Here is a 17,073-nt window from a genome sequence, read left to right as displayed (position 1 = left end):
ATTCTGAGTGGACTCTGTCGCAGAGAGATAGAGTCAGAGAGCCGCGCAGCGTTTGAAGCTCGTTTCTCGACTGCAACAAGACAAGAGTCCCAGTTAATGACTTTAATCCACACAAAAATGACTCATGATATTTTAATGGCTTTCAGATGGGTTAAGAAGCGGACTTACCGCTTCTGAAGAGCAGCGAATCAAAGAGCCACAAGCCATTGTGGCTTCAAACTGGAGTCGCACTGCAGAAACGGTTGATTACAGATGCTGTATTGAAAATCGTAACAGTCCCAAAATTATAGCGTAACAGGCCGTAAAGCAAGTTTGCGCTAGCTAGAACCTTGAACACACCACTATTTTATAATAAATTTCTCAGCGATTTGGAGTTTTTCCACTAAAATACCATTTCACGGATCTGAGGAAATAAAAATTAATGTTTTGCTAGTTCTTTTAGATGGCGAGATTTTGGAAAAAGACAAAAATCCGTCCAAAGACGGCGAATAAGCATCCATGTGTTAAATGTCATGTTATAAATTGCTACCAGAATATTTGGCAACTTTTCCATTGCAAATGAAACTGACCCATTACATTTCCACAGAATGCGGCCCATGTGTCATTGGCTTCTTTTCCCTTGGGTAATTGTATGTATGTAATTGTATGCACCTTCAAAAAAACAAACAAAAAAGTAAGTCCCTTAGGCTGCTCCCTTGTTCAGGTCACCACAGCAAATCCAAGGTGGACCTGCATGTTGAATTGGTACAGGTTTTATGCCGGATGCCCTTCCTGACACAACTCCACATTACATGGAGAAATGTGGCAGGGGTGGGGCTTGAACCGGAAGCCTTCCGCATTGAAGCCAAGTGCACTAACCACTTCGCCACCACCCCCTGGTTTGAACCAGAAACCTTCCGCACTGAAACCAAGTGCACTAACCACCTGGCCACCACCCCTACCTTCAAGACAAAAACAAATTCTATTAAAACAAGCTAGCAATGCCAAACATAGGCATATTAACAGTCAGTCAGAGTGCAACATCCAAGCAAGGATTACTTCAGTGCATGTTATGAGGTGCTGTATGAGTACCTGCTTACTGTATATTGGACAGAAATCTGTTTTTAATGCAAAGTTCGGGGACTGTTTCACAGTTCAGAAGCCTAATGTAGTTTGTTAAAGAACTTGCTGACTCCAGCATGTTTAAAAATTCTGACTATGAGTCACAGAGAAGGACACATTATCTGCTATATCATTTGTTTCAGTACTATTGCTAGCTCCCTACAAAGTCCTTGATGAAGTTACATTACACATTTAAAAAAAAACATGACTTTGAATTCAGCAGCGTCATTACACATTTTGCACATGAGGCGGCTTTCCTCTTGTCAGCTGTAGTGAGCTGTGTGTTTTGTTACCGTTTTTGTTTGACAACCAAGGCCTTCCCATACCCCACTGACTCATGGGTCTGAGCTGTACAGAGGCCACTTACTAAACCATGTGGAATGACTTCAGGTGTGTTTCTGAAGTTCATACCCTCAGCATCTGTGTCATTTTGAACTGTGCCTTGAAAGACAGTATTCACCCAAGCCTACTCTGGACAGATTGACAGAACATTCATAGGCCGAATACATAAAGACAGACAACTATTCACATCTACTGTTACTTTAGTATAGCCCAATTAGCCTAATCTACACGAGTTGTACCCGTAAGAAAAACTGGAATACTTGGAGAAACCAACACAGGCATAAAAAAGGTCCAGGTGGCCGAACCACTACTCCACCAAGCAGCCGATCAGAATATCATCTATTCCAGGCAAATTCAAACAAGATGTGTTAGTGTGAATGATTAACAAACACTCATATTTATCTTCAGAGACTCTCTCTTATCACCAAACATCTGGATCTAGCTTCCTTAGATCTGCCACAATCAATTGAAACACTTCATTTACAGAAGAAAACCAGCAAAATGACAAACTCTATACAAAACAAGAGGCTTCCCTTTGACCAATCTGACAGCATCGGGCAGGGTGTCAACTTGATAAAGGGCAGACATTTCTAAGTGAGATGTCTGAAATCTGTTAAACTGACTCAAGTTCACCTTTAAGAGACTTGCCTGGCATGGAAAACGGTGTTGATTGGACACAGAATCAAATATAGCAGTTGTATTCACATAGGCAGCAGGATTAAATGCCAATCTAATTACTTAGATCTCCATGAAAACAATCTCACTGGAGGTGGAGGAAACAGGACGGGAAGCACAGTGGTGGAGGAGTGCGCAGTGTTCACGGGAAGCTATTCTGGCACATCAGTAAGGATTTGGGACGACTCTTTGTATCTTTCAGCTTCTAACTCTTGTGTCTGTTGTTAAACCATTTTCATGTCCACAACGGGCATATGGGTTCATAAATCATTTTAACGCAGGCCGGTAAGGAGCCAGCCATGCGCTCAGCATAATCAATTTGCTCAAGAGTATATGGCATCATCTTACAGCTCATCCTTAGCATAACAACAGCGCCAGATCAATACAGCGCTGTAGCGTATGGGCTTGGAATTTAAACAGAACACACAAGCCGTTGTCCTTGTCGGGTTCCTTTCCGCTCATTCTGAACTCTGCTTTTCTTTTATCATCTTGGTAACTTTCTTCCACTGCAGAATATGTTATCTGCTCTCGGCTAACAGAGCGTGTTCAAATGAACTTGAGGATGTAATCATTATTATTACAATGTGCGTGTCAGTGAAGCAGCACGGCGTGAGGAGAATGAAAAGGTGATTGAAATTCATTCAGTATTGTCAGCTTATGCAATATCTGCATCTCAATACCGAAGATGTGGAGAGGAGACGAAATACATTTAAAAAAAAATTGAAGCGCCGGCTGGAAAGACAAAGAAAGTCTCGAAAGGAAGAGACATGATGGCGGGGTGGAAAAAGCTCAGCAGGTCAGCAAAATTCAAATGAATTCCGTTTATTTCATAACTGTAAGTGTTATGTCATGATGCATGTTGACACGGAAACCCTGTAATCTCATTTTCCTTGCATGCCTTCTATACGGGCTAATGTGCTGATCAAACTGAGCGATACATGGAAGTGGTTGTGATTAAGATAATAGGCCGGGGAGATCCTCACTGTCAGGCGGCGTTCACATTTGGACCGCACTCATGTCCCCGCAGTAAAGTTTTGCCTTTAGTGGGAAAGTCCTGCGAGTAGTTTAAAACCAGAGCAGCAGCTGATCACCTGTTTGCAAAACTCTGACAATAAATTGGGGGGGAGGGTGGAGAACAGTCTGAGGAACTGGTATTTAAAAAGTAGTGGGAAAGAACCCTTTAATGTACTTTGTTATGAAAATCACATAAATGATGCTGATTACATGATATTATATGGAAATGACAGAACAATAAGGTTGTCTGTCCACACCAATCTGCCGGTGGATGATCTCTCTTTTTCAGCCGGCATACTAATATTTTCCAACATGGTGGCAAACTAGTTGCCATAGTTACAGCAGTAGTCCTTAGTAGGACAGGCAATGTGAAGGGACAGCGAGGACAATCAGAAAATGCACAATCCCACACAAGATAAGGAAACATAAAAGAGGCAGGGTGAGACTGTACAAAACAAAAGGGAGGGACAAAGAGGAAGGAGATAAAACAGATAAAGACTCACACGTCTTTAAGGAGCAAGGTCACCTCATGGGCTGCTGTCAGGTGAACGGGCTTCTGTCCGACACTCCCTCAGGGGTTGCTGTCAGGTGAACGGGCTTCTGTCCGACACTCCCTCAGGGGTTGCTGTCAGGTGAACGGCTTCTGTCCGACATGCCCTCACCGGTTGCTGTCAGGTGAACGGCTTCTGTCCGACACGCCCTCAGGGGCTGCTGTCAGGTGAATGGCTTCTGTACGACATGCCCTCACGGGTTGCTGTCAGGTGAACGGGCTTCTGTCCGACACGCCCTCACCGGTTGCTGTCAGGTGAACGGCTTCTGTCCGACACGCCCTCAGGGGCTGCTGTCAGGTGAACGGTTTCTGTCCGACACACCCTCACCGGTTGCTGTCAGGTGAACGGGCTTCTGTCCGACACTCCCTCACCAGTTGCTGTCAGGTGAACGGGCTTCTGTCCGACACTCCCTCATGGACTACTGTAAGGTGAGTGGCCTGCTGTCCAAAACTCCCCAGCGGGCTCCTGACAGGTGAACGAGCTGCTGTCCAATGCTCGCTGATGGGCTGCTGTCAGGTGAATGGTCCACTGTCTGACACTCCCTCACGGGTTGCTGTGAGGTGAACAGTCCACTGTCTGATGCTCACTCACAGGCTGCTGCTAGATAGCTGAGACACTACACTATCTGGCACTGATGACTCGCATATGTGATTATATGTGTGTGTGCTATGAGAAGTAGGTAGTAATGAAAAATTGGCATAGAGTTTCATTGATCTGGGCATTCTCTCATTACATTATCAAGTGGAATGGATTTGATAATGAAGCAGTGAAAGAGCGCTGAGTGGACAGAATGATGCACTAATATTTGAAGTGGTAAATGTGGGACGGGGGTCCAAACTAATAATTTGCACAATGGTTCTGATGTCCATGAGTAATTAGTATTCTTGCTTAACAGCAAGGAGATTGCAGATTTGGTTCCAACAACAAGACACTCACATTAGGTTAATTTCTCAATAAAGACTGATGACAGGATGGCCTGTGCAAAAACAGTAAACCAGTTCAAAAACACATGAAGATGAGGACTAGTGTGGTGCAAAACCACCCTTATCACCCTTATCAGGTCGCAACAAAGCACAACTGGAAATGCACTCTCCCAATGTGAATGAATCACTGCTATGACTTTGCATAATTCTGCAGTATCAGAATGCATACAGCATACACTGATAACTCTTTTATGTGCTTCATAATAAAAGCACCTTATTGTCAAAGCAGGGACGGCCACCATAAAGAGGTTTACTATAAGACAGTATTATTGTCCAAACATCAGAACTAAATTTCAATCCACTGCCAGAAACCTTATAGGATGTTCACCAACTTCACTTTTTTAAATGTTGAAATCCTAGTAGTCAAGACACAGAAACTAGTTAAGTTTTACCAGGGGTCAAAATGTGGTTTGGGTGGCAACTGGGAAATAAATAAATCAAGACCAGTCTGTACAATATGCTGAATATGCAGCACCGGGCTCGCTGCAGCCATTTGACAACCAGAGCCCAGAAAAGATGTTGATGTGTAGGTATTCAGTGAAGGCAGACTTAAATGGAAAGATAGTGTAAAATATTTTGTGTATGAATGCAAATGTGCTCAGCACTTCCTAATGAACAGAATTGTAAGCAACACATTGCTTACTTGTTAAACCTGGAAACTGCAAATATCCATGAATGCTTCACAGATATCACTGAGTTTGATAAATTTTGAGTAGAAAGCTGTCAGAGAGGGAATGAAGTAATTCAACAGGAGCAGCAGAGTTCACAAAGTCATTTCTAAATCTTTTTACATTTCAACTGAAATGATCAAAGCAGGTTTTCATTCATGATTTACCATTGAAGGTGCAGATTTGGAAAAAAAAAAACAAAAAAAACAGTCCATGTTAAACTCTTGATCAAACAAGATAAATTAGCGAGTTGCCCATGGGGATCCACGGGCTGTACATTGGGTAGAGTTTATAAAATTTGTAGTTGACATTTTTTAAGGGTGGTAATAAATTATGCAAAGCTTGTATAATGAGTTGAAATGGATTGTGAGTCCAGAATGTTTTTAGAACCTTAGACCTTACCAGTTTTTAGAAGAAGAACTTAACCCTTTTATTTCCTGTTAATTATGTAATTTTTTTAACTGACTGTCTTAATGTAATGTAATTATAAATTGTTTAGGTTCTTGTTATCATATATACACTAGTATTATTGTTATTGTTATTATTACTATAATTTTATTTTTACTTCTATTTTCTTTTGATTTTTAAATTGCTTAGAATGGAAATAAATGTTTTCACTTTCTTGTGGCACCCATGTATTTTTAATGTATTTACAATTACCTTATGTACTTACATTGATCTTACTAAATAAAATCATGCACGCCCACTTTTAATATATAGATGATTCACTGCCCCCTGTTTGAATGGTGTGTGAGTCCAGAATGTAATTATCAACATCCATTGTTCTGTGTTGATAGCTAATATCCGTAGCTCCATGTGGAAATGAATTCTGTCCCTCTCGCTGAGTTATAAAACCCAACAGCCATGTAATTACACGAGCTTCTCAAATAATCTGATGTCGGTGGAATTTGACAGTGATGCTTACTGTCAACAAGTTCAAATTCCCGAAAAAGTGTAGTTGTTATGTGATGTATTATTCATTAAAATGAGTTAAAGATTTTTAGATTAACCTTTAGCTGTGGATCCATTTACAGAATAAGTGAGCAACTTTTTGTGTTTGACACAATACATACGCCATTCATCCTATGGTGCATTTTCTGTATCACTGTGTTTTTGTACATTGCCCCAGTGTTCAATTTAACCATCAACATGAACAGCTTTGGGGGATCTTTTTTCACATTTAAAAATGACAGTGTTATCCTATTCAGCCAGACATCCATAAGGCACTTCCTTTAAAACATTTATATTTATTTATTTATTTAGATGTATGCATGTCATTGCAGGTTTCCCCCCTTTCACTATTAACTCAAACTGTGTTGCTATAATGTTCTTTTGCTTATTCACATGGCTGTGATGAGAAAAAATAACAATATTCCATTGACACAACATCTAAGAAATCATATGCTATTTATTTGAGAAAATGGTCATTACACAGAATTATGGAAATGTGCTTAATAACTGCTGAGTTGGTAATTTTACAGACTGGCTGGTAATTCTGCCACTGCAGTCAAGAGGCTTCAAATGTATGGAGACCAGGCTTCTTGGGGTAATCATATCCGGATTTTAACTGATTGCTGTTTGTACTCTGCACCGTGCATGTCCTGACTCTGTTCCAGAGTTCTGAGAAAACACAACTCTGTCTCTCTTACAGCACAAAACAATTGTATTCAATCCTCTGACTTTTTGAATACATCATTTATTAATCTGCACCATGCCACAGAAGATGTGCACAGGAGAGGCGCTGACAGGATCATGATCAAACGGTATCAAAGACTAAATTGGTAACATGTCAGCATAGAAATTCTACAAAACAAAAACTCAAGTCCAGTACATTCAGAAAGTATTCACAGCGCTTCACTTTTTCCACATTTTGTTATGTTACAGCCTCATTCCAAAATTAAGTAATTTTTTTCAAAATTCTACACACAATACCCCATAATGACAATGTGATTTTTTTTTTTTTGGCAAATTTATAATAAATAAATAAATAAAAACTAATAAATCACATGTACATAGGTATTCACAGCCTTTGCCATGAAGTTCAAAATTGAGCTCAGGTCCATCCAGTTTCCACTGATCATCCCTGAGATGTTCCTACAGCTTATTTGGAGTCCACCTGGGGTAAATTCATTTGATTGGACATGATTTGGAAAGGCACACACCTATCTTCATGTAAGGTCCCACAGCTAACAGTGCATGTCAGAGCACAAACCAAGCATGAAGTCAAATGAATTGTCTGTAGACCTCTGAGATAGGACTGTCTCGAGGCACAAATCTTTTTATATTAGATTTGCATGTCATTGCAGGTTTCGTCCCTTTCACTATTAACTCAAACTGGGCTGCTATAATGTTGCTATGCACAGCCAAATTGTTGCTTTACCCATTCGCATGGCTGTGTTGAGCAAAAAATAACAATATTAGACTGACACAGCATCTAAGAAATCATATGCTATAGTGAAGCATGGTGGTGGCAGCATCATACGTGGGGATGTTTTTCAGCAGCAGGAACTGGGAGACTAGTCAGGATTGAGCAAAGGATGAATGCAGCAATGTACAGAGAAATCCTGGATGAAAACCTGCTCCAGAGTGCTCTTGACCTCAGACTGGGGCGACGGCTCATCGTCCAGCAGGACAATGACCCTAAGCACACAGCCAAGATATCAAAGGAGTGGCTTTAGGACAACTCTGTGAATGTCCTTGAGTGGCCCAGGCAGCGCCCAAATCTGAAGTCGATTGAACATCTCTGGAGAGACCTGAAAATAGCTGTTCACCGACGCTCACCATCCATCCTGATGAAGCTTGAGAGGTGCTGCAAAGAGGAATAGGCAAAGCTACCCAAAGATAGGTGCACCAAGCTTGTGAGATCATATTCAAGAAGACTTGAGGCTGTAATTGCTGCCAAAGGTGCATCAACAAAGTACTGAGCAAAAGGTGTGAATACTTATGTACATGTGATTTCTTAGTTTTTATTTTTAATAAACTTGCCAACATAAAAAAAAAAGATAACTTTTTTCACCTTAACATTGTCATTATGGGGTTCTGTGTGTAGAATTTTGAGAGAAAAAAATAATTTACTCAATTTTGGAATAAGGCTGTAATATAAAAAGTGGAAAAAGTGAAGCGCTGTGAATACTTTCCGGATGCACGGTACGTAGGTCAAATGTCTTTCTCAGGTTGACAGGCTTTCAAAAATTATGCCAGTTTTGAAAGGGCTCAAGTGTGTTTGATTGACACACTAGTCAGAAACTACTGCAAGCCAAAAAACAACAAATGTGGAGATAATGCTTTGGTAATAATTACGTTCATACAGGCATAAAAGAACTGAACCAAATTGAGAAATATGCTTGATGCAATTTGTACTGAACCAATTAGATTAAGTGCGACACGCTGTTGTACTTTTTCTTCTGAAAAGAAAAAAACATATACAAACAAATTTCCAACAAACATCCCACTGAAGGAAGTAAATTGAACTCAGTCTAATTAACAGCCTGTATATCATGATTTATTCCTAACAGCGGCAGTGTTATTGGCCCTGGATTACGACCTGAGTCAAACGGAGGAAAAGTGCTGAGTGTCTGAGTGCAGATAGCCACATTTAAGGCCTCCTTGTCTGTGTGAACAACATCCACCTGCACAATAAAATCTGCCGCATTTTAAAGTAACACCATGTTTGAAGTTATCCATGTTCCAAAGAGCCTGAGTCCTTCCAGTTATTAATCAGCTGGGATTCGACACGCAACAGACAGCACAATCTTCATCTGAAACTCCAGTGTAATGCTAATAAAGACCCATGCCCACTAGTCTGCCGCATTCTTGCCCATTCTACTCCAATTACATGACATACATGTCACAAAATAAATCAAAAAAGTGTATTAGTGTTGCATCAGATGCTTGTCTTTCAATCAGAGCAAGATGGTGCGCTACTCGGCTCACCGTGACACTACATCATCTTTTACAGTGATTAACAGCTATGTCTGGCCAGACAAACTGCAGGATTTACGAGGCACATGCTGCTGCCATTATGTTCGCCAAAGTCCCCCACCAGCGTGGTTCCAAGCTGTGGTGGGAGCAGATTAAAATTTCTCGACACTTACTGCGGGTGAAGCTGTAATCTGAGTTTTACATAGTCTAACCTCGTAGTTGTATGTGTGTGGGCATGGGATTAAAATAATGGCTGGTGCAGATAAATCCTCCAGAGCCCTTAGGAAAAGTCAAGCACACTTTGAAGAAAAATGATGTGTTGCTGTGTGGCTCAATCCATCACAAATGAAAGCATTTAGCATCCCTATTATGGTCTGCCATTACGACAATGATAATACTATCCAATGAATAAATGCAATATTTTACAATAACAATCAAATGGGCAGACTCTGATCTCATTTTCAGCAATGCAGATGACCCTCACTTCAAATGGGCTTCCCCCAGTACTTATAAATCACAGAAACACAATAGTAGCATAAGCAGCCAAAATCAACCAGATGTAATCAAAACAACAATCTAAAGTAATTTTACATGAGATATAAAGAAGTAAAATAGAGGAATGTAGGTCACGGTACTAGACTGAGCAGTATGTGACAGATGTCAGCACAGGGTCAGCTTGAGGAAGAACAGACCACAATGACATCACTTAAAGAACATGTTGCACCAACCAGAGAATAATATCCAGGTCCACATCATCAAAGAAGTCAACACGCACAGATAGCACGCGATCGCCAGCCAGAGGACAATGCCCCAAGGCAGTTCCACATCAACTCCTCACAAAGTTCCTTCACAATTCTGGCATGTTAGACGTTAGTATAAAATAACGTATTCAGACTGGTTCCAATGTAAGAAATACATCTGCATGTTCAGCCAGCCTGAAAGAACAGCGGCGTGGGGACATTCCACATACGCGTTCACAGCAGCAGCAAAATAGAGTCCTGAGACACACAAAATAGAGTCAGCACACGTTAGGATCCAAAATCTGACAGACTCAAAAAAATTAAGAGTTTCGTAAATCCGAGCTATCACTTTCAAATAAAAGATCTGAAGCTTCGTTACTGGATGTAGCAGCCTTCGTTTGACTCTGTCTGTCGGCCATCGGGATGTTTCTGCTTTTCCTAAAATGTACATCACATGCCAAGAAATACAGAGTAAGACATTTTCCGGAAATCCACCTGCTAACTTGTTGAGCGAGAGGGATAACTAGCAATAAAATACATCAGTGAACACTAGTTATTACCACATGTGTGCGGATAGACTTACAATCATGAATACTTTGATATTGTTTTTCTAACAGAGATGTTAAATAACATGTGACATGTCCTTTAATGAAGCTAAAGGAGAGAACTGTGGCGCCAAAACAGAAAGATTTAAACATTTTAAAAAATGGTTTTCAGACTCAGTGTGCATATGATAATCGGTACAGCAAAACTTAATAATGGCTTTTCAAACAAGCAAAAGCTGGTTCTACATCCTAGAAATAAGACTAAGGGGAAAATAAAATAGATGCCGCCTGCATAGCATTCACATTTTAAATGCATTAACCTCGGTATATAATCCATTTGTGCTGATGGTCCAAGTTTCGTGTTTTACCGAATACTGTTATTACTCACCGATTAATTCAATACACCAAAACGCAGTCATGCTGATTTGTACTTGGCTGGGAAAGACCTTGGGAATACTGGGAGAGCCACATTTTCCCATGTAAAAACTGGGGTGGCATCAGGAAGGGCATCCAATAGAACATATGCCAAATCCACAATGGAAACACTCCATTTGGTTTAGATGAGGGGGATACCTGAGGATTGTTCACAAAAAGCACGGTGTGGAATTTGCACGTTAAATTCCAGGAATTCAGTCTGATGATGTCAGCATCAGCCCCGTCACCACCCAATCTGTATCCAAAGCTCAATTTATTAGAAGTTCAAGAATCTGAAACTCAGACCAGTTCGATATTGTCATTGATATGTTTAGATGTTTACATCCTTCCAGTTGGTGCTAGTTCCATGATAGAAACATTATAAATAGACCAACATGTTCACTATGACTATGTCGGTCAAAAACCTGTCCTATACTTACACATAGGCTCAATCACACGTTACACAGACTTATTATGAAGAGAACCCTGCATAAAGTTTGTGCCAAATCAACATGCAGATCCACATCAGATTTGCTTTGGCCATCGCTAAGCAAAACGAGAACAGCCAAAGGAAGAAAACTAATCAAAACAGAAGAATAGCAACATAAAGCGTTGCATATGCCTGGTGTATGGTTTTATAGTAGAGGTGAAAATGAAGTCTGGAAATTAATCACCAATGATTGGTGCTTTATATGGTGTATTTGTATAGAGAAATGTGGAATGACCAGAAATGGTTTCAATCAGACAAGGCGTTCTTTAGTAATTCCACAAAAAATGAAAAGTTTATAGATGGACAGGGTAAAAACTTACTATAATTCACAGGGTGAAAAGTGTTTGCACACTTGCTGAAACAGTTTGTATTCCAACCAGTGGTGGGCACAGATAACCAAATAATTAACTTCGATAACAGATAATCAGATAACTGAAAAGTTATCTTTGATAAACCGACAAAAATGTATCAGAAGTTACAGATAACCATTAACCGATAAATTCCAGTATTGTCTCTGGTACATTTGCAACTACTAATAAACTGAATTTGAGTTATAACACCACGATCGCTTTTGGAAGCATCAAAAGCGATAAAAGACCCAAACAATGAACCCGCACTTCAATGTTTGAACATCCTGCCCCCTGCTGGAATCTCTTGTTTACTACACAGCTTACAGCACAGAAGCAAGCTAAGAGCAGCCACAAAGCCCAGCTCTCTACCAATCACAAGGCTCCAGTCAGGCGGAGGTCTTGGAAAATAAAGTCATGCTGACTTGTGGTTTGGTGTGAATACTGATAGAATAACTCCATTAATGTCAATTCTGTCAACTGTACAAAGTTAAAATATAACATGTATCTTTTAATGTTGAATAATGCACTAATTCTGAGGTTTTGTAACAAACACAGACAGATCACAAAGGATTCTGGGTAAAAGTGCCTCTGCTAAACACTGATTGGTTCAGTCATTCATTATGTAAACCAACACGTTAATGTGACGTGTGTCGTGTGTTGGTGTTTACAGATAAATGTGCTTTTGTAAAATATTCCATTTTTTATTTGTAAAAACAGGCATTTTTACGGAGCCCTGGAAGTGTCATCACAAAATGTTTTGCATGTGGAGAGAATGTGCGCATGTTTTATTACTGCCGTGTGCACGTTTTATGATGTAAAATGTGCACTCAATATTTTCTTGACACATAAATGTTGGCTTTACACTGTGCGAGTTTTGCCTCTTTTTCAGATGATTTTTCATTCGTGCGAGAATTTTTTGGACCGAGTTTCAGGTTAATCGCACGTCCTGCATCGTGTAGTGTACATGGCGTAACAAGCTGCGTTTAACATCTCACGACCACCTCCTGATTGCCGACTGTATGGTCGAATGAAAATCAAACCTGTTTGATATTATTCTGGTCGGCCGTCGTAAGGGTATCCTGCTGCTGAAGAGCTACAAGCATCCAACCGCTCGCGCTTGTTGTGTGGGCCGCTGAAGAGGAGGTACTGCTGGCCCACCACCACCAGATGGCGCCCGGCTTGGAGTGCGGGCTTCAAGCACAAGAGGGCGCCGGAGCCACTGGGAGTGACAGCTGTCACTCATCCTCAGCACCAGCTGTCACTCATTCATCTCATCACCATCACCATAAAGGCCGGACTGCAACTCCACCTCCTCGCCGAGAAATCAGCTACCATTCAGGTAACTTTCTCTGCTGACTCAAAACATTGAGTATTAATCTGAACTTCTTTGCAGCCATTTTCCTGGTGTGTCCTTATCTGTGGGATTGGCATTTGGTGTGATCTGCGACGTCTTCGCCTCACACCCCAAACCAGATAAGTGGTGAAACAGGAGCTGCACGAGTGTGTGATTGGAGGTGGAGGTGCTCCCTCCTAACTAAACACTGACTGTGGGATTACTGAGTGTGCGAACTCACACTCATCAGGACTGTCTCTGTTTCTGCCAGCAGTACCGGGTCTGACTGCTGAAGACAGCGGCCACCTGGGGCGCAGGGCTTGACGGCTCCGGTGTTCTTCAGCTCCGTTGGTGGTGGAAGCTGTGTGGGGATCCGGCTCTTCTCTCGCCAGGCGTCTTCTATCGTCGAGCCTGCCCACACGTCACCTGGTGTATGATTGACAGTCCACCATATTGTTATTGTCTGTACGTCGTCGTGCGATTCACAACATTAAATTGTTACTTTTGGCTTATCCATTGTCCGTTCATTAACGCCCCCTGTTGTGGGTCCGTGTCACGACACTTTCACAACAGCACTGTGCATGTGTAAACACCGCAGAGCTGTCTTGTAATTTTTTTTTGTCGTTTTGTTTTGTTTTTAAACTTTGATGTCTCCCATCGAGACTTTTTGTACATTAAGTTTGAAAAAACTTAACTTGTGATTAAAAATATCATACAGTGTCTGCTCAGCTTCAGGACGAATACTGCCATGAACTGCCATGAACACTACTGGCCAGTAGATGGCAGGAGAGGCCTTGAAAACTTGCCAAAACAAAATTCCAGATAATCCGTGTCTGCTACATTTAAGATGTGTGGAATTTAACAAACGCAAATACAATAATGTCTATAAACCCAGAGAATATATTCATGAGAGTTTTAGGCACTAGAGTTTAATGCCGTTGTCCGTGGAGCCTGAACAGTGTGTCTGAAATGCATTTGTCCTGCTGTGAATGTACTGAGATTACCCTATCCTACCCATTATGCACTGCTGGGCACAGCATGTGCTCACTAAAACCTTAAAAATTAGCACATTACTTTAAAACTAAAACATATATCTGATATTTTTACTTTATAAAACTTCAGACATGACAGTAATATTAAATAACTTATCCAAAATTAGTTTGGTTAAAATTTGAACCATAAGTTAAAAATGTATGCCTCTGGATGACTTGGGTGATATTGCCAGAGTATCAGTATGGTGTTAAAGGAAATTATTTTTTTATTTTTTTTTGTGACCAGTTCTACTTTGCCTGTAGAGGATAGAGTGGTTTCTCCTGGAAGCAGCTCTCTTCTGTTTGCAGAGGGTGGAACTATACATCTGTTAGGAAACTTTTAACAGGTAGGTGCTCAACTGATTTTAAATTTTAAAAATGTTTGCCGCTGTTTGGCTTTGTTTATTATGTTATTGGTCTAAAAGTTATTGGACAAAAATTTATCAGAAGATACTAGTCTGATAATGTTTTTTAAAGTTATCTAAAAAGATAATCCGATAATAAAAACATTATCTTTGTTAATTATCTGTTATCAGATTATTGGAACTGTGCCCACCACTGATTCCAACAGCATGTGATCTGCAGATCTGAACTCCAGATCCTGGAACAATGTGAACACAAGCCAAGAAACATGGCAATCAAAGACCTTTATGGTGCTGTGAGGCAAGAACCTTGGAAAAAAGATCCAATAAACCTATTAAAATTTAAAAATGATATTGTCCAAAGCTACATGGTGGCGAAGTTTGCTTGAGCCTTCATAGGATTCATGGTGTGTTTTTGTCTCTTTCCTGCAGTGTGGAGCTGGACTTCAAGCAGCAGGAGGACAAGCTGCAGCCACTTATGAAAAGGCTTTGTCCTGCAGAGGACTCCCATTTCACAGCCCTGCCTTACCCGCAGGAAGCCTTCACCTCCACCCCAAAACGCAAGTCTAAAGCTGAGTCCAAGAAGCACGGCCGTTGGAAATTTTGGTTCCTGTGAAAACAAAAGGACCATCCCCCTCCACAACCCTTGCATAGGAGATCTTCATTTGTGTTCTAATTCTTATTCCGTCTCCTTTTCTCTTCTCAAACACTGCATCTCTGGCTATTAGTAGACCTGGTAACCAGCTGTAACGCAGACCTCGGGATACCGATCCCCTACTCAGAGATGTATGACGGAAAGCAAGTGTAGATTCTGTGGAAATCTCAAAATGTCATGCTTACCAAAAATGGATTTTGAGTTATTCTGAACTAATTTCTTCAAACAAGGTGTGAAATTACACCAGGGAAATGGAGATCAGCAAGGTGAGAAGACGAATTTAATTTCCCTCTAATCTACAGCATTTGCATATATTTTTCTAGCTAAAGCCTATGAGGTCCTCTTCTATGATCACGATTCATTATCTGTCGAATTTCTATTCACCATTTGGGAATTTCTTCCAAACCTCCAGGAGAGGTTGGCAATTCAACCACGATACTCTAAAGGTCGACAACAACTGCATATCACCATAATGGAAAGCACAAATAACACTGTTCAGGATACATTCTCTCAGAATTATTAACTATTTTGAAGACTGTCTAGTAGATGTAGATCATGGATTAACTATGATAGAAGAAAGAACACCTGAAGCAGACCGGCCGACGTACTATGGAATTCTATACTGACTTTCTATTCATCATCAAAATGTCTCCTTGATTCAACTGGCTTTGAAGCAAAGAATGAATAAATCACACCTATTTTCATATTCACCTTTGCAAAGTTAGGCGTCAATGTACTTTTTTCTATATAAATATCTCTATAAACGTTCACTTTAAGGTTTAGTGTAATATACATGAATTATTTCTTTCACGTCTAACTAAACTCATGGTACAATAAAATGATTATCAACAAAAACAATAAATAAAAAAATCCCAGAATTTTATCAACCAACTAAAAATAATTTAAAAACCACTTCATGTTTCAGTGAATACATAAATTGATTTGAGCAGATGTAAGAGAGGAAAGCGGGAAGAGAAAGAAGGAAGTTATGATTGTATTTCTTCAGTATCCTGCAACAGCTAAACAAACCAAGCCAGAAGACTGAATGTGCCCATTCTGACCATGACCAGGGCTTCTACAGTGCAGGGTGGCAGGCGTGTAGCCTCGCATGCTTTTTACAACCCTTAGAATTTGCAGGATATTTTCTAGCTTTTCAACAAACTATTTTTAAGAATAATAACAATAATAATACTAAAAAACAGTTATTTTCTCTTGCCCCATTGTAATTACGAGCTTCTGCCCATTGCTTATTATCTATTTACCTGTAACATAAATGCTTAAAGATTATGTACAGGCAAAATATTATACACATATATGTACGTTGTATAGTATCAAATAGGGCTAATACAACTGAATGAGCAGCCAATATTTAAAACAAAAAGTGAATTAACAGCGCTGCAAAGGAAGAAATATTGTTGAAACAATGGTACCAAGGGCATAAAAATTTTTTTTCTACTTAAAATACAGAAATTATAAATGCCAGTTTAACCTTCACAAGCTCAAAAGTGTTGCTTTCTGTTGGGTACACGTGATTCACACCTTCACTCTTGTACACGCCAAATTGGCAACTTTTCAGTAAGTATACTGTAGCATCAAGAAAGAACTAGATGTTTATCTGTATGTTGAAGAAGTGCAATTGATTTATTATGTGCAATACTGTGTATTTTATACTGTTTTATAAAAAAAAAAGACAATTATGGATATTTAATATGAAAAATATGAAAAATAAAAACAGATATCTATGGACCTCTCTGGATTAGACTGAGTATGATTCAGATGTTCAGAAGAGGGGTAATGCGCTCACCTGTGGTTCTCTGCATGTGGTTAACTGTGAACACAAGTACGATCGTAAAAAACACTTAGATGGCATAGTAGGGAAAATAACCACAAAACCAATA

General features: G+C 40.1%; 2 protein-coding genes across 2 annotated transcripts in view; one reads left to right on the top strand and one right to left on the bottom strand.

The window, feature by feature from the left end:
• Nucleotides 1–15,896, top strand: part of LOC117530815 (inhibitory synaptic factor 2A-like) — a 53,256-nt gene extending 37,360 nt beyond the window's left edge. The window contains 1 exon segment of the mRNA XM_034193752.1: nt 14,953–15,896. Within this exon segment, the coding sequence (XP_034049643.1) occupies nt 14,953–15,136 (184 nt within the window). The 3' untranslated portion in view covers nt 15,137–15,896.
• The window catches only part of dock1 (dedicator of cytokinesis 1), an 815,700-nt gene that overhangs the window by 443,663 nt on the left and 354,964 nt on the right, over nt 1–17,073 (bottom strand).

The sequence above is a fragment of the Thalassophryne amazonica genome, chromosome 18 (assembly GCF_902500255.1).
Source record: "Thalassophryne amazonica chromosome 18, fThaAma1.1, whole genome shotgun sequence".
In the NCBI taxonomy this organism is placed as follows: Eukaryota; Metazoa; Chordata; class Actinopteri; order Batrachoidiformes; family Batrachoididae; genus Thalassophryne; species Thalassophryne amazonica.
The sequence above is the reverse complement of the archived record's forward strand: the minus strand, read 5'-3'. Positions and strand labels throughout refer to the sequence as shown.